Raw genomic sequence first — 24,052 nt, forward strand, 5'->3', positions numbered from 1 at the left:
AGGTATGACTAGTTGATAACATTAGCTGAATGTAAAAATATATTTGATAAATTAGCTGTTAGTTGAAAGTTGTTTGGTATATATATATATATATATATATATATATATATATATATTGTAAAAACTAATTGAAATCAAAGCAACTTTTTGAATTTTAGCATTTTAGAGTTACAAAAAGCTAATTAACCAAACACTTATTTTAAACAATTAATAGTGGTTAAATAAGTCAAAATTGATTAATAGATATGGTCATTATCTCTTTTTTTTTTTTTTTTGATGTAAACCACAATGTGGTCCGGGTCTCTCTCTGTCCATTTAACGTTCCAGGTCCACCCGGTTCGCTCCGAGAGGCACAAAAGTTGGCCTAATGGAAATTGTCACTTGTGAGAATCGAACCCAAGTTTTCCTAGAATTCTTCCCTACAAAGAGAGCTCATTTGCCACTTGAGCTACCCTATTCGGTTGTCATTATCTCTTTTTGTACTCATGATAAAACATGTTGTGTAATATATTACGTTATTGCATTAAATTTATTTACAATAAATATAATTATTGACCATCAAACTCATGTGTAACAGGTAGCATTTAATTTGCTATTAGTATTATTATGCTTGCATTTAAAAGATAAGTTACAATTATTATTCCCACAACTCTTCAACAAGCTAGCTCACGTGTCTATATTTCATGTTAGTGATAATTTTTTTTTTGTTGGTAATTATATATATAGTGTGGGTGTTCCATAAGAACATATCCCACTCTGTTTAGCGAAAAGACAGATATTTCTTGCTTATTATTAGACAATATACAAACCACTCAGAGAAAAACTAAAATCAATCTCAGCTTTACATTTAAATTGAACAGATCAGATCAATTTTAAAAAAAATGGTGACATTATTATAATTATTGTCAATTTTTTCGTGCAACTTTAACACGATAGAGTGCATTTTTTAACATGTATTTCTAGATAATTTTTTAAAAATATCAACAACAAAAAAAAACACTAAATTTTATATCCAAATCATAAATACTAAAACACTAAGCAGTAAAAAGTGATCACCTAAATCAAAAATAAAACTGAAAAGATAAGTCATAAACTCTAAAATTCAAACGCTAGATTACACTTTCAAATTGTGCAAAGTGCAATTTTCAATATAATACTATATAGAGTGTACTTTTTAATACTATGAAATATGCTTTTTAATTATATATTGTGCATTTCTAGATAATTATGATAATGTTAAAATTTGTACAGTAAAATTGATGAAATTTACAAAAATGTCATCATTTTTTTTTAATGATTTCATCAGACGTGTGCAATTTTCACACACACACACACAAAAGGAAATAAGAAGCATCTATTAATCAAAATTAAGCAACCTTTACAATATCAGCCATAAGAATTTGTCTTAGTTCATAAGAAGGTATAATACCGAGCTCCTATAATCTCAAGACATGCATAATTCATATTATTATTTGACAAATATAATTGATCGATATATATTCATTTACTAGCTTAGTTAACGTTGTGTGTATATGTGTGTATAGTTCAAACAAATACGGAGTAATAGATATATTTTGGCACTCTCAAAAATCTCACTAATATATATAATGAAAACCTTTTGTAGAGTGTATCAAAAATTAAAATAAAACTACATCACTTATAAAATCTCATGTTCCCGTGAATAATGATATAATATATCAATATTTACATTGCAAAAGCGATGATAACTTGGACCACATTAATAAATTCACACACATTATTGTGCATTATTAGTTACATTTAATCTTTACAAATTTAAACTTTACTCAAATTATTATAAATAATACGAATTGAAATAAATAATTTAACTCCATTATTTTATTTATTACGAGTAAATGGGAGTCTAATTAGCTAACTCATAAGACAAGTGGCCTATATATATATATATATATATATATATATATATATATATATATATATATATATATATATAGGGACGCACTCAGGTGCGAATAAGTGCCCAGGAAGGAAATGCGAACAAATCAGCGCGTGACACGTGTCCAGATCTAATAACTTAAAAAAAAAATACGGTGGCATTTTCGTAAATAATTGAACATCGAAGTGCAAGTAAAATCTCTTATAAGTGCACCTATTTTCACCTATAAGTGCATGTAATTTTGCCTTGTTAGCATTCACTTTCCGCAACCATTCATGCACCTGGGTGTGCTTATAACTATTTGTGCAACTATTTATAACTATAGGTGCAACTACTTATAACTATTTGTGCACCTACTTTCACCTATAAGTGCATGTAATTTTGTCTTGTTAACATTCATTGATCTGAGTTCAGCGGGTAGTAATACTCCTGAAAACCACTCGCAAACATTCATACACCTAGATGCAACTACTTATACCTATGTGTGCAACTACTTAGAATTATAGGTGCAACTACTTAGAACTATAAGTGCAACTAAGTATTGATGCTCAGTGTAAATTTTTACTTGCACCTATAATACATTTTACATGCACTTGTATACATTTTACTTGCACTTCGATGTTCAATTATTTACGAAAATGCCACCGCGTTTTTTTAAAAAATCAGTGTTTCTCATCCATTAGATCTGGACACGTGGACGAACAGAATCCATTCCTATTTCGCGCCTGGGCGAGCCGTTCGCACCCGAATGCAACTATATATATATATATATATATATATATATATATATATATATATATATCACATAACTTTGGTAAACCTAAACGCTTTTAAAATGTTATATGACATCATTCCTAACCACATAAACTTTTAGATATAAGATTCTTTCCAAACTTCACTCTTTATGACCAACTGAGTTGCTCATATGAATAATCTTAGATATAACATAAGATTATAATAATCAGTGTTGTAAAAATTGATCTAGGCGATCGCCTAGGCACTAGCTAGGCATCCCTAGGGCGAGGTGATTTCATCGCTAGGCGAATTTTAGTCGGCCAGCCAACTGGGCGCCGAGTTGGGTGCCTAATTACTCGGTCTAGTTAGTGCACAACTCGGTCGAGTTCGTGCTCAACTCGGTCGAATGATTTTTTTTCTTGCTCGGCCACTCCTATTATATATATATATATATATATATATATATATATATATATATTCCTCTACTCAGGTATTCAGCTAACCATCTAACATATGCATTTGACTAGTTTAAGAGATTATAACAGTCTAACAACTCTCATTCTGAAGTAGAAAAAGTGAAAACGATATACTCAGATTACTTGGCCACTTAAGTAGCATCTAGGCACCACCGAAGAGCCCCCAGATGTCTGAATTACGCCTAGCGCATTCTGCAACATTGATAATGATTACTCTAAGAAATTATTATTGAATTTAATTAGTTTTAACCTCATTATCAGAATTTATTACTTTTGACTTATTAAATAATGTGAGATTCTCGAGATCGTTTGATATAACTTCATGCTTCATAATTGATATATGGAAGTGCAAGTTGGAGTCCCACATCGATGAAGACATTGGTGGATGTAAAATGGGGCAATTGTTTTTTTTTTTTTTTCCGATAATTTCTTTTTTTGAAGAAAGTTTATTTCTTGTCCTTCAATTTTCCTTTTGTGGCAAGAGGCTGCGAGGCAGCCATGGGTCCTATCCAAGGAAACAGGAAGAAAAAACGTAGGAATCAAAGTAGGTGGCAACAAGGATAAGACATCACGTGGATATCACGTGGCCTAGACATGGTCTCCGGGCCCACACCCAAGTTCAACACCCCGGGCCCCACCAAGACCACTCGTGCCGACGTTGTCTTAGTACTATCCGACATGCACTTGTGTACAATCATTGGATACTCCCAAACATAATCACTTCCACACGCGCCGTACGTTGATCAAGTTGACATCAATAATTTTTTCCCCCCATATTGAGTAAATTATTTTCGAGAATAAAATGGTACTATGTAAAGAATCACTATTATTCACGGAATTGGCTTTAAGGCATGGTGTATGATTCCTGTATAGTAGTTATAAACAACTTGTATGTGTTGATAGATACACCCATACCTCGTGAAGTTGAGATGCGTATTCATGTAAACTAGTTAAGGTCCTTATTTTTAGATTCTTGTAAATTTAAGGTCAACTCTTTTTATAAAGGAAGAATCATCAATTTTCTAATTGAAACCAACTAACTTTAGTATAGTATAATGCATAATGTATCTATCTATCTATATATAGAGTAGGGGTCCAGTGAGAACATGTGCTTAGGTGAGAACACATCATGTGCATCCATCTAATATCTTTTAATGGTCTAGATTAGATTAAGTGTGTGCGAACGCGCATTAAATGTGTGCAAACGCGATTTAGTGTGTTTGCACACATTTAATGCGCGTTCGTACACACTTAATCTAATCTAGATCATTAAAAAATATTAGATCAATGCACATGATGTGTTCTCACGTTCTCACCTAAGCACATGTTCTCATATGATCCTAAATAAATAAATAAATAAATAAATAAATATATATATATATATATATATATATATATATATATATATATATATATATATATATAATGGAATTTCCGACCACCTGAAAGTGATCTTAAATCAAGTCGAAAGTAAAAAATAGTCGGAAATAGCAACAAAGATTTTTTCGGATATCAAAAGTGGTTGGAACAAGGCTTTCGACTTGATTTAAGATCACTTTCAAGTGGTCGGAAATTACATAATTTCCAGCAGTGACAACTTGTATATTTTGATAGGTATATCTTATCTAGTGGTATAGACTCAATCTTTGAAATACTTCTTAGTAATCTAAGTATATTATAAATATTCAAATATTGTGTATTTCTATTTACCACTATTTATTTTAATGGTTGAATTAGTATATTGAACAAATAATTTATTTTTATTACTAAATGACTAGTGTTTATAAACATAGAGATTAGAGATAGAGTATGAAGAATATTTATTGGTTATTTTGGTACAAGTTAGGTATTGTAAGACCTAAGCACAAAAGCACCTTGCAAGTTGATTAATGAAGTGTTCTTAGATTTCAATGAACTCATCTCGGGTCTAAGAGGCTAACTCTAGTACGTAGCTTATTATTTAATTTTTTTTTTTTTTTGTCAAGTTAAACTGCTCTATAACTCAAAGACAAAAAAGTGTCGTGATATCTATTGTAAGTTATATTATTTAATGTTTGTGAAAAGATTGAATAATGAAACATTATAAGTAACATTTGTATGGTTTTGATTAGAAGAATGGAAATAAAGAAAAATTGCCTACATGACATTAGTCTAGTCGTTGAGACGGACTTACTTCCAGCAATAAGGTAGGAGTTTTATCTCTGTCACAAACATTAGCAGGGTGTTTGGTTAGAATGACGGAATTAAGGGAGAAAGGAATTGTAATTCGATAGAAAAAGAATAAGGTGAGAATAAAGTAGGAATTCAATTTACATTGTTTGGTAAAGATAAATAGAATTATTGGAATTGAAAAAAAAATTAGTATAAAGACTAAAATACCCTTGTGTAATAATAATAATAGTAATAATAATCAGGGATAGTAGTGTCATTTCATTTATTTTTCTTTTCTTACATCCATTGAATTGCAGTTCTGTGGAATTGCAATTCACTACAACCAAACAATGTAATCGAAGCCTCCATTGAATTCCAATTCAACTACAGGTAAATTACAGTTAACTAAACAAACACCAGGAGTTTAGGTTCGTAATATGTTTTTTTGTGCGTATAAATGTACAATTTAGTGTTAATCTCAAAACTACATTAATTCGATTTACCTCTTCATGACCAGGGTGGGAAACTATGGGTTATAAAATAAAATAAAATAAAATGATAATGATTAGAATGATGTTGACCATCTTGTGAAAGGTAAAAGAGGTTGGGGGATGTCAAGTGTCTTTCAACCACGTGGTCGGTGGCCCCAACTGCCTCTTTCAATAATTGGGTTCACTGTTTCATCCAACAATCACTTAACATTCTCTTAGGTTGCCTCCACGTGAATTTCACGTGAGTTTTGCCCCACCATACTCCCCCATCTACATCGTATTTAATTATATATAACTTCACTATGGACAAAAACAAAAATAGGAACAAAAAATGCTAAGAATCACACATTTAAAATTTTTTAAAAAAAGTTAGAAAGGAAGATATATAAATTTATAATAGGTGAGACTAGCTAGGGAATTAATTGGATTTAATTTTTAGTATAATTTGACTGACGTGCATTATAATCTTGTAATGAAATAGTAAAAATTGAGTTCATTAATAAATTTTTAACTGAATTTTGACTTTTGAGAGGGACTTAGTGGTGAATGGTAATGGATAAATGGTTCAGTAAGGGTGTAGGGTGACCGTAAAATTGAACTCAAAGGCGACGTTCAAAGCAATCAAGACCCACTCAAACATGATTTACAGGAGATCTTTAATTCACTTATAGTTGATTAGGGAAGATGATCCTGTCGAGTAAGGAAATCTCAAAAGTATCATGTTTTTAGAAAATGACTATTATGCTTAATTGTTCGCAACAATTTGGGGACCAACGTTGCCTTGATACTTTGGGTACCTAGATGAGGCGAACTATGATATAGGCGATTTGGTTCCCTTCTTAATTTTTTCATCATAGATGAACCCCCAAAAAAAAAAAAAAAAATGCAGCTTAGCACTTTGTACTCAGAGGCAGGCATGCAGTAATCTCTCCCATGTGGGAGGTCATGAGATCGAGCTTCAGTGGAGACGTTGTTGACAAGCATCCAAAAAAGAAGAAGTTAATTCATGTGTATTATGGCTCACAAAACTTTAAATTTTTATTTTCTTAATAAAAAAGAAAATCCGAACAATAATATATTCCAATTCGAAATCATAAGTTGATTGATGTGAAAGCAGTAGCCCTTTTTTGTAATTAATAAATATATTCATAAATGATGTGGCAATGGTGGATCGGAAAGCTCCGTTCATGAATATGTTTGTCCGTTGTCACAATCATGAGGACATGATTATATTTGTGTATGTAAGAATTAACAATATTTTTGGAACTTTTTTTTAAAAGGAGTTGTTGTATTCCCTCATACTTTTTTACTAATTTAGGACATGCATAATTGTATTGCTATTTGGTTGTGATATTAATTAAATCACATTCATTTTTATTTTTCTTGGGTGATAACTAACGTGAAAATTTAAATTGAGTAAATTATACTCATGTACACTAGAAACGTAAACAACACCAATTGATGGGGTATTGATTTAAAAGACATGTTTCTTAAAAGGAAATGTATTTATGAGTCCATTTGAGATACATTTTAGATGTCTAATATCTAATTGAGCGAAAATAATAATAATAATAATTCTGAATTGATGTTTCCGTGTATCTTGTTGTAGGTTAAGAGTAACAAAATAAGTCAAGCTATATGTCTGGCATGGAAATCGGAAAGAGATGAAAAATAACAACATATTTTTTAAAAATACATTAAAACAAGAGAGTAACAACAACTCACTATTATTTAATTTCTTAGAGAGCCGACAATAGCAGCTCACCATTATTTAATTTTCAATTCTGAGAGTATTTTGATTTGACTGCTCGAAAAACAGTGATTAGAGAATTTAAAATTTTGAAATGCACTTTTAATTAATTAACATTGCTTATCAACCTACATAACTTGACATATAAAAGAGTAACATTCTATAAACTTCAATACTAAAAGAGTTCTACTACATATACTCCATAATCTTACTCTCTATGTGGCGGATTCTGATAAGTTATTTTTTCATGTGGGTCCCAATACAAGTGTCTACATCATGATTTTGTGTGTTTAGAGTACAAGTTGAGAGTACAAAATGGGAGTCATGTAACATTTTCTATTGTAAAATTTCACTTGACTTGACACATTATAATTGATTGATTGTAATCAAAATACCTCATAATTTGACAACCAATCAAATATAACACATCAACATCAGATGATATTTTTATCACGGAAAATATATGTGTACCAATTTCCCATATGGAAAATGGATCAAAGGGTAACGTGGTCCCTTTGAAAGTTAGGTATAAATGTATATATAATCAACAAATATATTTGAATCCATTATCCATGTATGTATGTAGTAATTTGTATGTATAGGCCAGGCCACCAATGGAAAGATGTTAACATTGGCGGTTTGCCCCCCATGAATTTTCTGAATTTCTTTTCAACCACAAAACTATATGCACCTTAATATCTTATCCAAATCCTTAGCTTCTAGAGTTGTAGATAGAGTACGAGGTTAAGATTGCACCATGCATATCACTCATATTAAACCTCCATCTCACCTGCATGCAAAATAGATCACTTATCTTTGAATATCTACGATGTTGAAAGAGATTTCTTTATCCACATAATAAAAAATAAAACAGATAAAATAAGTCAGCATTGTTGTATTAAAAAAAAAAAAAAAAAAAGTCTAGCATTGTTGAAAAAGTAGTGAAGAGTTGTTAACCACTTTAATGTGCCCTAGTGGAATGTGTGTTAATTGTATCACTCAAATTAAACCTCCATCTCACTTGCATTAAGCTTAAATACAATCACGTACCCTAGAGCATCTACCATACTAAAAGAGTTTTCTTCTTCCACATCGGCAAAATAAAACCTAAAGGAGAAAAAAAAAATCAATTTTGTCAAAAGTGACAAACAGTTGTCCACCATGACACAATTACTAAGGCACAATGTGCAACTCATGACACAATTACCATACATTCTTCTTCTTCTTCTTGGACATTGTTTAAGCACTTGTATGCTTCGCATTTTGTCACTCTTTCTTCTCCGCATCATCTTTCTACTTACATGAATAAGTTACCATATGATTATAATCCATTCCTCCATGGGTTAATCATCTATTATTTTGGTCAGACCACGATGTGTCTTGAGCAGACTATAGGAGTCACTTTTAAGCACATACTATACTCAGACTAATTCTCGTTCGCACTGGGTCAACACAATTAAGAGATAAAATGCTGACCAGATTGGTACACAGTCACTCACGTCAATCAAGCTGGTGGGTCAGTCATCTATTATTATTATTATTATTATTATTATTATTATAACTTGATTCTTAGTCAACATAGATTGGTGTTCGTACAACACAACCTGAAGCCCAGGAAATACATGCATGCAAGGGGTGATGTTCCAGGGGAGTGTTTTTTATTATGTCCCGCGTGCAATCCATCGCATTGCGTACTTTATTTGGACGGACAAATTAATGACACTGCTACCCCCTTTTCATATTAGAGGATGAATAGTAATGTTGTGTACTTTATTAATGATATGTAATCAATGAAAAGAAAAGTACTAAACAAAATAATAATTAATTTTAAATGTATAACATATAATTTCAACATCATCACCATTATTATTATTTCAAAATTTCATTTTCAAAAATATTATTCCATGCCTGAAAAAGAAATAAGCATTATAGAGTGTTTATATATTATTACAAGTCTTTTCTATGCGCGATGCGCAAAAACATATGTCCAATATTAATAATTTTAAAAATAACTAAAAATCCATACTAACTAAAATCTATATGAAATCAAATTTATTTATTATATTTATCTAATATATAATGTCTACAAATATTATTATCATTAAATAAGAAAATATATACGGAAGGGGTATTTTTTTTTTTGTCTAAAAATATATATAGTACAACTCTAAAAGCACAATGTACAAAATAATTAGCATTAAAAACATAAACATAAATTAGGGATATAACTTTGATTGAAACTTATTAGGTATATTATAGCAGCAAGCTGATTCAACAATTTGGGAGAAATTTCAGAGATTTCTCAGCCCCAGTTTGGTCATTTACATCAATATGAAAATTTTCCCACTAAAATTATAATAATCCAAGCACTGATACAAACATGGCTATCTTATCTAAATAAAGTACTCGCAGGCCTACCATACACTTCACTTGGATGATATGACCAAACTGTTTAAGAGATTTGAAAACCTAGAAAATAACTTAATTCTCAACATTTCAACAAGGAGGCAAGGCAATAGAGGCTATGTCCTACGACGTTTTACCAAGTAAAATCAAAATCAATCGTTAAAATACAAAAGCTACATCACAGTTCATAGGAAGAGTAATTTCAGCACCGCATAACTCACTATTTGTACATCCATCATGTGATTAAAGCGGAAGGTGTTAAAGAGCAACACTCATGGCCATGCCTAAATTGGAGGGGCGGGATAATATGACTGACCATAATAGGCGGGAGCTTGATTGGCTGCGGTTGATGAGTAGACTTGTGGGTAGGATGCCATCATAGCACCTCCTTGATTACTACACACGAGATTTTCCCGTTAATTCATTAGACCACGGACCACCACAAGTAAAATAACGTAACCAAAAGTGAAAGCAGACTCGTAAGACGTTCAAATGCTATTGACAAAAGAGTAATGTTTGGGAATTCGTGAGTGCCTATCACAACCTGAGAGCAATATTGCACTTACCTGTTAACATAAAGCCCGTGCCCTTGAGTATATCCTTGCAACAGAGAAGCAGATGCATCGGGTCTGAAATATGTACTAAACTTATTAGTCAAAGTCAAAAACAGCTACTATACATTTGTCAGACAATGTATGACCAGCACAAATACATAAGTATGCAAAGTTACATTGGCTGTTGTAGCTGCATTGTCTGTTGCAACTGTAATGATTGCTGTAGCTGCACTGTTTCTTGAAGCTGCTGGCCACCAGTTTGCAGCATCAGCTGGGAATATACATATTCATCAATCCTTTGCTTTGCCAGGGCAACCTGTGGAAGAAGAAAGATGCTTACAGAATTATGATATGATCTTCTAAAACATTGCAATTTTCTATGTGTTTGCTGGCAAATTATTGTATGGACCATGGTGCACACAATTTTGTATGGACCATTACAAAAAGTACATTCTTAATATACTAAATGTACATTATTTTTGTACTGAATGTACATTATATAATATAATGTACACTCAGTATACAAATAATGTACATCCCCTGAATATAATGTACATTATTTTTATATTGAATGTACATTATTTTTGTACTGAATGTACATTATTTTATAGTATACAAAATATGGTCCATACAACTTGTGTGGACCATGGTCCACACAATAATGATTGGACAAAATGCCTCCTTTTTGAAAACACATGCTGGGCCAAACAAGCAATCAATTACATTTCTAAAAATGTTTCCTAGTCTGGGAAGCAAATATAGTCTCAAAAAAATCTCTCAGAAAGTCAAATGCTATATATGTCAGTGAAGCAATTGTGTTAATAAGACATCAAAGAATCAAAATCATGAAAAAAGGATATGATTGAATCCATTAGTTTGACCTGTTGTGCACTACCGCCAAGATGGATTTGTCTTTGCTTTTGTTCACCTTTCCCACCATAAACCTGTATAAGACAAGGCATGCTAACTAAATAAATTCAAACAACAATGGCTAAAGTTGATACCCAGAAGATTGAGAAAGGTGAGGAATGATCACCTACCACAAATTTAATCCCAAGAAGCACTGTAAGAGCAATAACTATGTACAGAGTAGTAATCTAAGGAAGATACCTACACACCTTAATTGTTGCTCCAGATTCAGTTCTGATCCTGGAAATGTTGGAGCCACACCTCCCTATCAGGCCACCAGCCAATGCCTCCGGAATCAACATAGTCGCATTTACATATTCAGCTGCAAGAGTGGTTGTCCTAAAGATGATGTCGTTATGAGAAATATATCAAGATTTCATACAGCAGCACAAGGCAGCAGTTTGAAAGTTCAGAAGGAGAAGAAAAGAAGAAGGAATTAATAACCTGAATTTGGATCAACATATTGATGAAGAGGGCGATTAAAGCCAAGATTATATGTTGGGCTTATAGTGATTACTTGTCTAGGAGGGTTATCCCTGTGCAATAAAAAATTGATGCAGAATTAGGAAACAAAACATTTAAAATAACTAGTAAATTTAAGCTCTCCAATGTAATCAAAATATTTTGTAAAACCTCAGTTGACAACCAATCTCCACTACTGCTCTCAGGACTGCAGGAATATCTCCAGAAACCTGCAATTAGACAACCCAAAATGATAAGTCAATATCACCACTCCAGTTCATTCTAGTGATACAAGTTACTTAATTGATCAGCTAGCACAAATCATTTGACCTCAATAATGCACCAGAATCCCAAGCATGTATGTTACGCCACAAACTGCACCCTTTATGTTTATTTTAAACCCAAAACCCCCCACCTCCCAAAAAAACTAATAAAAACAAAACAAAACAAAACAAAAAAAAAAAAAAAAAAAAAAAGGACATCTCATATTAAGTGAAGTTTGATAAATGGAAGAACCCAATAAAGTCCGCAATTTAAAATCATTGAAAATTATCAGGAACATTTTCTTGACCATTCTCCCTTCAGACATTAAGGCAACCAAACTATGATAATGAATGTAAAATGAAAATCAATTTCATCCTCGGTAGTTCTGCAATGAATTACCAACATAGTACTTTTGGTACAAACAGAATTCCATTTCACGCTGCATGCTGACCACAGTACTGAATATAGTAGCTTAACAAAAAGCAAGGAGAAACACATGAAATCTAAAAGCACGAAAAAAAAAAAAAAAAAATAGTGCAAAAGAACTAGATGCCTTCCCAAATACAAATTTTACTGATTAAAATGTTTTTACAAGATGATGGAGATCATGTGCTGCAGAATTCAAGACTAACAGTTGTATCAGTAATAGTCTAACAAAAAAGTTGTGCTTTAATGTACATAACAAATCATTCAGCCCATACATCCATACACAGTCATATTTCTATTGATGCATGATGAAACTCTCATTTAAGAATTGTTAACAGACTTTCCAACCTAACTGTTTGTACACAACATAATTTTAGCAGATAATATCTTATTTTTTTTCTCATGTATAGTTAACTGATTGGGAAAACAATACAAAGAAAATTTTAATTCAGCAAGGAAGGTAAAGTCGTCTGTTTCTTTGGATCATTTGACACCTAGAACAAGATTTTTCTTACTTGCACCACACGATCAGACTCATGGGCAGATGCACAAAGTGGCAACTGGTGTTGAGCGAGAACCGTAACAGTAGCCCCGGAAGAAATCCTCAAATTCTCAATATTTTGGCCAGACACCCCAATCAAACCACCTGCTTGAGAACCAGCAATCAAAAACCTTACTGAATTTGCTGGCACATGCCCAGCACCAGCTTTCATTGCTTCAATGTTGCTCTCATCATCCTAAAGGAAGTAAGGAATATATCAGATATAATTATAGCACCAGCAACTTTTCCCGCTAAAAAAGTACGACATCAATGTTGAAAAAACACCAGAACCACTTCAGCGGGCCATACTTGAGAGAAAAGGAATATAACATACAAAAAAAATGAACTTGATACAAGATAAATATAAGATATCAGAGTTTTCATTTTCCACTATCTACATATACATTCTTCGTATATACATACATAATACACACACACACACACACACACACACATACATACATGCATAAAGATAGATAGAGGAAATAAACAAAAGAATTTTAGCAGGGAACAATATCTCATGCAAGCAGGCACTTTGGGCTTGAGAAAAATAGTGATAATTCTTCTGCACCCAGACCATGATACCTTTAGAATTAATGTCACAATTTGATGAAGGGCACTCTCAGCATCACAAAATGTGCCATCATTGTCTTTCGAACTGATGATGATAACCCTCTCTTCATGTCTCTTCAGAAACAAAAATCAGAAAGAACATGATAAGTTCAAGAAACAACAGTAAGTTTGGAATCGGAAGAAAATAGAGGAAAGTTTTCTCACTAAGGATAATTAAGCAGTATAAATCCAGGTACAAGTTCTCTCCCTAAACTGGTATATGTATATGATATAATTTATTTTGGAACTATTTCCATTGTTTCTGAAAATATTTAAGCATTTCTTTAGTTCCGAAATGAATACAAGTGTTTTTAGTAACAAATCTCATTTCAAATTTATTTCCTTATTACATATCATAAATAAAATTCTTACATATATGAGACTTATATTCTATGATGCACAAAAACTCTTAGAGGGCGTTTGTTACTTTCCCATCAATTAATTTCCTGGGAAAGTATTTCCAAGGAATGCATTTGATGGGAATAACTTTGCAAGGAAAATTAGTTAACATATTTGGTGTTACCCTAGAAAATAATAATTAAATTACCCATAAAATTAATTAAGATGTTGGATTCGTTTAAGCTTTCCTAGAAATTTTTTGTAAATCTCTAATATATCCTTGCTATATACAAACATAAAAAAGAACATAATTAATAAACCATATGCCAAAAAATTCTAGTCTACAACAAGAATATTCAAAATACAAAACAGTACGTATGTAACCCGTGTTGAGAGAGACAATTTTCTTTGATAAATAGTGTTATACTTCGTAATGGTGGGAGAGAAAAAATTCTTATATTTATAAGAGACTTTTAATTTAAATACGTACTTGAATAAATTTGGTAGATTCCTAGTCGCCCGGGAAAAAGAATCCTACCTCCCCTCAGTGGGATTTAGTGATTTACTTTCTTTGATATCATGAAATTAGATTCCCATTGACCCAAACTTTTCTAGTCAAAGAATGCACCAACTGTGGGAATAACTTTCCCACCTTTTAAAATCCCAGGAAAGTTCACTTTCCTGGCTACCAAACGCCCTCTTAGGTAGAAGAGTTTAAGTGTTTTGAACATGTTTCCACATTGGAAACAAACCGGAAACTTCAAGAAAATGTTTTGAGGCTGTTTTCATAATATGAAAAAGAAATGTGTTTAAGGGTCTAATTGAAGAACACATTTTTTGGGGTTAAAAGAAATTGAAATTCGGGTTCTTATTACTTACTCCAACTCATGTATACCCTTATATTTTTATAGTCTATACTATATACCTCTATAGTATATTACTTTTAATAATGGAACTAGTAAGGAATTAAGGGTCTGTTTGGAAACCCAAAAAATGACTTCCAAAAGTCACTTTTCGGATTTTCCAATGTTTGGCTATCAACAGAAAATACTCATTCCGATCAAAGGAAAAATGACCCATTTTTGGCGAAAAATATCTTCCGAGATTTTTAAAATTTTCAATTCTTATCTCACACTCAGTTTTCCAGTGTCATCGCTCACTTCTAGTAGTTCTTGGTCTTGCTTGCCTCTAGGAGTTCTCGATCTCACCACTTGCCTCTCAATGAAGACTGAAGATTGAGTTCACAAGGAAGAAAATAATATTTATATTAAAGAATTCTTTTTTTTAAATGTTGGGCGCGTAGCGATTCTTACAACATTGCATTTCCATACGTTCCATGTCACATTTTTTAAAGTTGGTTTTTTTCGTATATCATGTCCCTTGCCCATTTCGATGCTACCTTATTTATATTGTTGGACCATTATACTCTATGCAATGGAAGATACGATTATGAGGTATTTCATTTTACTATTACTTTTGGTAAGGACAGACATGGGTGAGTATATGGGTCAGCAAACCCTAACAGCACACTAACACATCTACTAATCCACAAAAATGCAGGCAGATAAAAGTCATAAAACACCTTTTAGTAATTTCATATTAATTGGACAACAAGTTGTATAGAAACCTAATTGAACAAAAGGGCATGAAATGTGGATTCTCTTAACAATTAAAAACAACCATTTACATAAAAGATCCCTAATCAAGAGGTTACAGACAACAACATCCCATTTCATTTTACTTGCTCCTAGTGACTCTGCTAGAACCTAGAAAAGTAAATTAGCAAAGCATAAGAACCCATTGCAGCAGCTCAGGTCTTTAGAAAATGGCTTCAATCTAGTTACCAGGATTCTATATTTTTATCATAAGAACAGCCTCAGTTTCTCAAAAACAAAAGTGATATAACGCATATGAATTAACTCTCACTGTCAATGTCAGCAGTTGAATTTACCCAATTAAGCTCTTTTTAACTAAATTGATCAAATTCTACACAAAAATTCTCTTCTACTATTTAGCAAGGCTTCTTCCACTTCCCAAGATTTCCATAGCAACAAGAAACCAATTACTAACACAAAACAAAAATTCCATACTTACAGATATGGCGTCGGCTATCTTAATTGTAGCCCTGGTCTCCTCTCGAATCTTCTGGATTCGATGCCCCACTTTACCAATAACCTTCCCGATCTGCTTCGACGGGACGATGATGCGGTACACAATATCCTGGGAAACCTTTACGCGCTTTTTCAACGGCGGCACGACCTCCGCCGAGGTGCCCGCCTCATCCGTCGCCTCAAAGGCATCCTCGTCGCGGCGGCGCTTTGCGGTTGTGGACTTGTACGGATCGTCCTCCGTCGATGGAGCTCCTGGTGGCGGAGGGTTAGGGTTTAGGCTGGTCTGGGTTGGCTGAGCTTGCTGAGCCATTGGTGGAGAGCGGTGCGAGCTTGAGGGGAAAGTGCCGACCCGGCGTTTTGTTGCTTTATACTCTGTATTGCCACCGGGTCGGGTTTGCCGGGTTTGCCGTAAAGCATATTCTTGAGGAGTCGTTATATTATAGACCGCGGTGCATGTGCACCACGGTCAAAAACGACGTCGTTTCTTTAAGTTAACGGAGTCCGCTTGTTTGGTGTATTAAACACTAACTGACACTATAGTATATCCAAACCGACACTGCAGTTATATCAAAATGATACTGTAGTTATAGTGAAATGAAACTGCAGTGTATATAAACTGAAACTGAATAACATTTCACATATTTGAGTGTATATTGTACAATGAAGCTGTAATTATATCAAAATGATCATGTAGTTGTGTTTTAATGAAATTATAGTGTATATAAAATAAAATTAAATAACATTTTCACATATTTGAGTCTATAAATATCGAATGAAACTATAGTTATATCGAAATGAAACTGTAGTTGTGTTCAACTGAAACTGCAGTGTATACAAAATGACACTGAATAACAGAGTTACATTTTGCAAAAGGGTGCGAAACGGCGAAAACAAACACTGTTAATTTTCATTTAAAAAAAAGACGCGCGGTGCATAATATAATTTGCCATTCTTGAGGGAGAAAGCCGTTACTTTATAATGGGCTGATGAAATCTAAAGGAAAGACGATGGCCCAAATTATAACGAGCCCAGCCCATATCATAGAGATAGCCCATTAGTCACGGTTATCAATAGTTAGGTTGTGGAACCGTGTTCACCATGTGCATGGTGAACACGGGATAGATTCATAATTTCTATATTGTAGATTCATAACATCGATATTGTAGATTCATAATTTCTATACTGTAAATTCATAATTTCTACAACATATAAATTATGAATCTACCCCTGTGTTCACCATGCGCATGGTGAACACGTTTCAACAATATAATTTGTGTCACGGTTATCGATGATTTTTCGTCCCAAGTCCATATAAATTGAACAGGAATATTAAGGAAATGACTAAGGGCATCCTCAATAATGTGAAGATTTTGAAGAGATTTTGCAAGTTTGATTATGAAAGAGAAAATGGAAGGGAGAAAAAAAAAATTGAAAAAAAAAAAAAATTACGCTCTCAGGCAGGTGGGTGCGACAGTTGCGCCTCACGCTCCTTCTCCTTGGTGGGACCCACTCACCTACAAAATCCTCATTTTTTGCAGGACAACTCTTCCCCTCTCTCTCCTCTCTCCTCCACCTTGTCATTTTTCCCTCAAAATTTATACAAAATCCCCTTATTGGGAATGCCCTAACGAGACGTTGGATAGTAAAATATCTTTTTTTTTTTTTGCCTCGAATCATACTTTAGAGACTAGAGTGAACAACTAATACGTAGTTTTATTTTACAATATACACTTCTGTTGTTGCATTTCTTGGGCGATCGCTGCTTAGCTCAGACGATCGACCACACGCCTCGGACAGTCAATGGATTGCTCTTTTCCTCCCATTCCATCTAACACCGGCCATTTAGAATTAAAAAGAATATAAATTTGTAATCACAAGGTTGCGAATTCAATCCTTACCCTCTTGATTTAAGACCGTCAACCATGGATAACCTAGACTAATTTACCTCCTAATAGTCATTTGTTGGCTAGGATCACAAAGCGGCGTTTATCTCATTACCCAAAACAAGAAAGAGTCCAACTAGTTATCGGACATTGACCCGGCCCATAAAGAGTTAAGAACTGCAAAAGGGCCTAACCGGAAACACAAAGATGGGAAGATGGAAAAGGGGGAGGGAGACGGGGGAAACGCCGAGTACTGGTGGTGGGCGGCTGCGAGTACCGGCCAACTAGGGTGGGGAATCTCCGCTTTGAGAAAAGGCTATGCCGGCAGTTCTAATCTCATGCCAGCCAAAGCTTTTTTCGTTGCCTCACTCTTCGTCGGCGCCACCGCTTCCGCCGCCGTCGCATCGCTTCTCGCCTCTGGCATCCATTCTGTAACTCTCTCTCTCACTCAAACTTTGTTTTTTTTGTTAAAAATATCAATCAGAGATGGAGAATGGACAAAGATAGAAGAAATTTTGAAGTGATAAAAGAAGTAGAATACTATTATTAATCTTCTGTATAATCTTTGTGCCAAGACAGGATGACTTTACTGACATAAACACACTCACCATTAGATTCATGGACTGGGTAGACTGTAATTGATAGTAGGAATGTAGGATTCCTGTAATTTACAGCAAACAGAGATGATTAAGCTTGTAGATCACTGATTTTGCTGTTGTGATTGATATCATACAATGGAATTAAACTATTTGACCTTGATTCTCAACGTGAGATGAATACTGTCTTCAGTCCACAAGAAATATGTTATATTTATTATCTAAAATCTAGGGAAATAAACATTGTGTTATCCTTCTTGAAATCCTTGTATGCTTCATTGTGAAATCCATTTTTTCCCTTTGTTTTGATATGTGTATAGATGTTTCTTTGTTCCATAGCTTTAGATGGGCTGCAATTTTTTGTAGATGTTATGATTCAGGGGCACTCTATGCAACGTCTGATCTTTTCATGCTTTTGTTCATATCTTCTGCATCAACTGACATTCTTCTACTCTAGTGGTGTATTGAACTATTGATTGATGGTGTGTTTCATAGGTTGAAGATATGAAGACAGTGGGTGCAAGCATAAGAACTGGAATTGGGATACCTCCAAGGGCACAAGATAACTAGATTACTAGATATTTGAGTTGATAATTTCTGTGGTCATTATGAGGACCAATTTCTGTATAATTAGGGATAAACTGAGTACTCTGCATTTCATTAGGAAGATGGTATCTTGGAAGAGAAGGTTGATTGCAAGTCTAGCTGATGATAGATTTATAGTTACTTATGTTTATGACTATACAATACAAGTAATGGTGTTAATAAAGGTTTCCCACCTTATATTTTTCATTGATTGTTGGCAATATTTGCTTGCAATTGTTTCCCATAATACTTAAGTAATTTGGATGACCAAGAAAACCCATAGCCACTCCCCAAGAGATGTACACCAGATAAAGAGATAAATCAACCTAAGTTGTCTATAGCGCCAATATGCTGCTCTCAATGAAAATCAACTTGGAACCTGTTGGTTTTCCAACAACCGAACTAACTTGGTTGAGGTTGTCCCTTGAAATATAGGTCATTTGTTCATTATGATTGGTAAGATACCATTATTGGCAGAGTATATTGTACCAAACATTGAAATGCAATAGCTTAACTTCAAGTTGCATTGCATTTTATATCAAGAAACATGTAAGAATAAACTCCTATCCCATTGTCAATGCACCATGCATTACATGAGCTTTGAAAATATCAAAAAACAAAGATGTAAGGTGACAGCATGCCTATTTCAACACCATGGCTGGCATGAAAAATGAATAACAGCAGACTGTGGGGTTGATACCAATTGTTGCATCCCATCAAAATCAGAAAACACACCCCATTCAAGAATTTGTCCTTGATCACATCTTGGTAAGTAAAAAATTGGAGAACTATTTGTGTGATTGAAGGGTGTCAGAGACAGAATGCAGCAAGACATTTAGCGGTTTTTATTCAGGCTGGGACATAAGACTCGAGCATCAGTTGTGCCGGGGAAGGTGAGTTGATCTGAACGATCAAATAGGTGAACTTCCACTGCTTCTCTTCTTTGTCTTGGAACATCTCTGCAAAAACTTTGCCAGCTCCATGTGGTCCCCGAATATAGAAATTGACCTGTGTTGAGTTTCAAGATTTAAACTGTCAAGAAGTTCCATATTAATACAACAATAAAATCGTGATTATGAAAAGTTTTTAAGTGCCCGATCTCTCATAATATTGTCCACCTCTCCCAGCTTGTCAAATTATGAGTGACAAACGGGGAAGGCATCATGTTTTTTGAATGCTGCTAGCTCTATTACAAAGAGCCAATAACGCCTCCACTGAGGCTCGAACTCACAACCTTCCAAATGGAAGTCCAACCCGGGTACCATTAGACCACATAGTCCTGGAGTAAAAAATCTCAGAAGAAAGCGTGAATGTAGTACCTCAACGTGTTCAACCCCATCCTCATCAGTCCATATTCTGTTTGGAATGCGTTGGCGAGCTGCACGGTTCCTACTTTCTGATCCATACCCAGTAATAGGGGATCCAATTCTCACCCTAACCTGTTACAAATGGCTTCTTAATTTCAAGTAATAATCTCATTGTACCAAGCTTAAGCCAATCCAATTACAACTTTGAGCTGCATATCAAACCCTTATATTTGTTTTGGATATGTAAATTTTTTATTTTAATGGGTAGTGAGGAAAATGTTGTACTCCCATAAACAATTTTCACTTGTAATCGACAAACACAAACTTAAATAATTGTAAAGAACAAATGCCCAGATGCTATCAAATCAAGGATATGGCATTTATAAAAGCAAATAAATGTTCCTATGCAATGTTCATTTGTAATCTATAAACTTGAGAAACACAACCTTGAAAATCTAGTAAGACCAAACACCTAGATGCAATCAACCAAGGATATGCCATAAAACTGTAAAATTCATGGTAAAGAGCATACCTGGCTGTCATGTTGAATCCTATCGAGAGCCTTCCCAAAAATTTTGTACCTAGAGAATATAAAAATTATCTTAAACCCAGTAATGGAAAAGGAACAAAGTCCTCTATACATAGAGTGCAGGAATAAATCCTTACTCTTTTGGCTCAAATATAAGTTCCTTAAAAACAGCATATGCAGCAGCGGCAGCAACTCCTAACCCCGCAAGAATGACAACACTGTAGGAAGCCCCTTCTGTAAATGTCACAGGCTTCTCCGGGATATTATATGTGGGAGCATCAAAGGGATCATCAACGGTAGATACCTCTTTTCGGCCCTGTATAAGGAAGAACAAGATTATAAAAAAATATTAAAAAAAAAAAAAAAAAAAAGTGCATCTAAACACTACATCTAGAAATATCACCTTTCTTTATGAGCAAAGAAACTATATCACATACAAAGCTATTGGCAACAAAACCTCTATATTGGTTTTGACAGATGCCACATAAATGGTTTTCAACTTATAAGGAGACGGAAGGACATTTGGCTACTTCCCACATTTGAATAAATGCCGATCCCTCTGTCTCCTTTTTATGGTTTACCTATACTTTCTTGATGTCTCGAGGAAAATGGCTTATCTATGTGATAGTGCAGAAGACCAAAATAAATAAATAAGTAAATGAATAAAAGAATCAAACAAAAAATCTGCCACTGCAAGTTCTCGAAGACATAAGATTTGGAGCTCATAATGGAAAGCTCCGCATAAAACAAATGGAATTGTGCATTCTGAACATGTGCACCAAGGATGGGACATTAATGTCATCAGCAGATTGGTTCTTCGTGGAGAATCAAATAATATAGAGATGCATGCTCGAGAGCAGGATATTAGATATTCTTTGGCAGTAAAGATTATTAGTGATATATGGAGTAGAAACCTATACAACAGGGGCTTAATAAGTTTCCTAAATAAATCAGACTTAAAATGGAAAAATCCTAACTACATGAAATCATATCTCTGTAGCTTGTCAGTACATGCGATCTTAGTAGTTATGTTTTTCAAGTTGTATTTTTTGTTTACAATTAAAAAAAAAAATAAAAGAGAGAGATTATTATAGAAATTCCAGAAGAACGCAACAGCAGTAGCTTTTAAAAATTCACCACAAACATTTTCAAGAGAATCATTACAAATTGGAGACGTGAAAACTCAAAGGTTATTACTATAAAACATTATCAAATTTCTCAACTTCGGAAGGCATAGTAAATGCAAAACTAAGGCGTCTTGTATTCTACTAAAGTTCAAGTAGAGAGCAATCATTACATCTATGGTTCTAGAGACAAAGGCAAACCTCTGATCGCTTTTGTCCAGTTGATTCAGAAGCCTTTGATGCAAATGTTCTAGCAAAGCAAGGCATCTTGAATTTTATACCATTGATATTGGCAACCTGAAATGGTGCCTGAAAAGTCGTTACGTGTTTCATATTTGGACGGTCTCTGAATAGTAAAGGAAGTCCTGCAGAACATCACACTCGGCATGAATTTGAAAGTAATGCCACCAAACTTTTCAACCCACAAGTGAAAACTTAACAACAGAAAATATAGGCAGGCATCCATACTTAATAATAAACCAAAATCAGAGGGAAGCAGACTCTATTTTTAAGGTGTTGCTCAAAGACAAGAAACACATCAAATTTAACAATCTAAAGTAGCAAATTCCCAACAGAAAATTTGTAAACAATAATTCCAAAAATGAAATTCTTATATGGAGTTTGCAATTTGCATAGCATGAAGACATGAGTTTTGGCTACTAACCATCACCTTTGTTCATAACCTGTAAAAATTTGAATGAATGATCAATAGGCAACAAGAAAGTAAGCTAATTAATCACTGAAAAAGCCCTTGCAAACAACTTACCCTAGCTATGGGATTAGCAAGGATAGAAGATTTGCTTGCATAAGCTGATTCTGCTAATTCCTGCAAGTAAATCACATTATAAAACATGATTCTTAACAACATAAAGAATTCCCAGTAATTGTTTTGCAGCTGAGACACAATTATCCCAATAGCTAAACACAACAAAAAATCTCTACAGGGCGGGGAACTGAGCCAATGGGCTGAAAATTAACGCTGAATTTTACATACCCTCCTTACAAAAGGATTCGCGGCAGCATTTTCCGATACCAGAGAAGAAAACCCACAAATACCCACATCAGAAACACTCTTGGTAGGCGCGTTCTCGAAGAAAGCATTCGAGTTATTGTGTGATTTTAAGGCACATATGAATCTGTTAATAGATAACCTGCTTCTCCGTACACTTTGCAGCATCTTCCCACCCGCACTGTGCACTTTGCTGAGATTTTTGATCTTGATCGAGCCAGTCAAAATCACAAGAGCTGATTAAGAGCAAAAAAGATCGAATCCTTGAAGACGCTATTAAGCTAATTTTTCTCAGAAGAACAAGGAACAGCCAAGGATAAATTTTGGGGTCATAAAAACCTCGGCGCACGCCAGGGTCAAGGGGTTTTTGGGTTGAAGGTCACGTGCCGCCGGGACGATGCACGTGTGTCCCGTAACATCAACATGGTTATTGCACGAAAATTATATAGTGGACTTTAGTTCAAAATGATGTTATTTTTTCAATATATGAAGCATAAGGTTAACAAAGGTCAATTGACAATGTTTGAACCGGGACCTTCATTACCTAATCACCAACCATTTAAATAACTAAAGATATCCTATACAAAAACGTATGACACTTTATTTATTCATGTAGAGATCATTGACATTCAGATAGTGAGGAACACATGTATGGCTCTATACATTTGTCAACCATCATGAGGGCTCTCTGCATTACATAAGTCATCATTCCATCCCTTTGAGACATCATCTCTTGGATAACTTCATTCCCGATCAAGTGGTATGGGTTCCTAACCTTCAATCCATACATCAAGGTTCAATTTCTAGTAGCTACGATATTATTCTTAGTTTATTAAATTTGGCCGTCATTGTGTCAGCATCTCAATTCTCAAGCTTT

The 24,052-nt window shown here is 34.1% G+C and overlaps 3 protein-coding genes across 5 annotated transcripts; 1 reads left to right on the forward strand and 2 right to left on the reverse strand.

The window, feature by feature from the left end:
• Positions 1 to 9,838: 9,838 nt before the first annotated feature.
• Positions 9,839 to 16,500, reverse strand: LOC109183049 (poly(rC)-binding protein 4-like). Its single transcript, XM_019333267.1, has 10 exons — positions 16,126 to 16,500; positions 13,666 to 13,767; positions 13,055 to 13,276; positions 12,021 to 12,079; positions 11,832 to 11,923; positions 11,597 to 11,709; positions 11,360 to 11,422; positions 10,655 to 10,794; positions 10,491 to 10,553; positions 9,839 to 10,320 (listed from the first exon to the last, which is right to left on the reverse strand). Exons 1-10 carry the CDS (start codon positions 16,450 to 16,452, stop codon positions 10,209 to 10,211), a joined length of 1,293 nt encoding a protein of 430 aa, XP_019188812.1. The 5' UTR covers positions 16,453 to 16,500; the 3' UTR covers positions 9,839 to 10,208.
• A 1,725-nt stretch (positions 16,501 to 18,225) lies between these two features.
• Positions 18,226 to 19,413, forward strand: LOC109183076. The gene is made up of 2 exons (XM_019333300.1): positions 18,226 to 18,456; positions 19,117 to 19,413. Exons 1-2 carry the CDS (start codon positions 18,241 to 18,243, stop codon positions 19,189 to 19,191), a joined length of 291 nt encoding a protein of 96 aa, XP_019188845.1. The 5' UTR covers positions 18,226 to 18,240; the 3' UTR covers positions 19,192 to 19,413.
• A 276-nt stretch (positions 19,414 to 19,689) lies between these two features.
• Positions 19,690 to 23,510, reverse strand: LOC109183061 (probable mitochondrial import inner membrane translocase subunit TIM21). Of its 3 annotated transcripts, none has more exons than XM_019333280.1 (8): positions 23,161 to 23,510; positions 22,933 to 22,992; positions 22,837 to 22,849; positions 22,368 to 22,531; positions 21,180 to 21,358; positions 21,046 to 21,094; positions 20,526 to 20,645; positions 19,690 to 20,214 (listed from the first exon to the last, which is right to left on the reverse strand). In XM_019333280.1, the coding sequence occupies exons 1-8, from the start codon at positions 23,341 to 23,343 to the stop codon at positions 20,056 to 20,058; spliced, it is 927 nt and encodes a 308-aa protein (XP_019188825.1). In that variant the 5' UTR covers positions 23,344 to 23,510; the 3' UTR covers positions 19,690 to 20,055. The 3 variants fall into 3 exon arrangements, with proteins under 3 accessions (XP_019188825.1, XP_019188820.1, XP_019188831.1); XM_019333275.1 differs by having other exon boundaries at positions 22,831 to 22,849; XM_019333286.1 differs by lacking the exon at positions 22,837 to 22,849 and having other exon boundaries at positions 22,368 to 22,463.
• Positions 23,511 to 24,052: the final 542 nt, after the last annotated feature.

This window comes from Ipomoea nil, unplaced genomic scaffold (assembly GCF_001879475.1).
Source record: "Ipomoea nil cultivar Tokyo-kokei standard unplaced genomic scaffold, Asagao_1.1 scaffold0188, whole genome shotgun sequence".
Lineage (NCBI taxonomy): Eukaryota > Viridiplantae > Streptophyta > Magnoliopsida > Solanales > Convolvulaceae > Ipomoea > Ipomoea nil.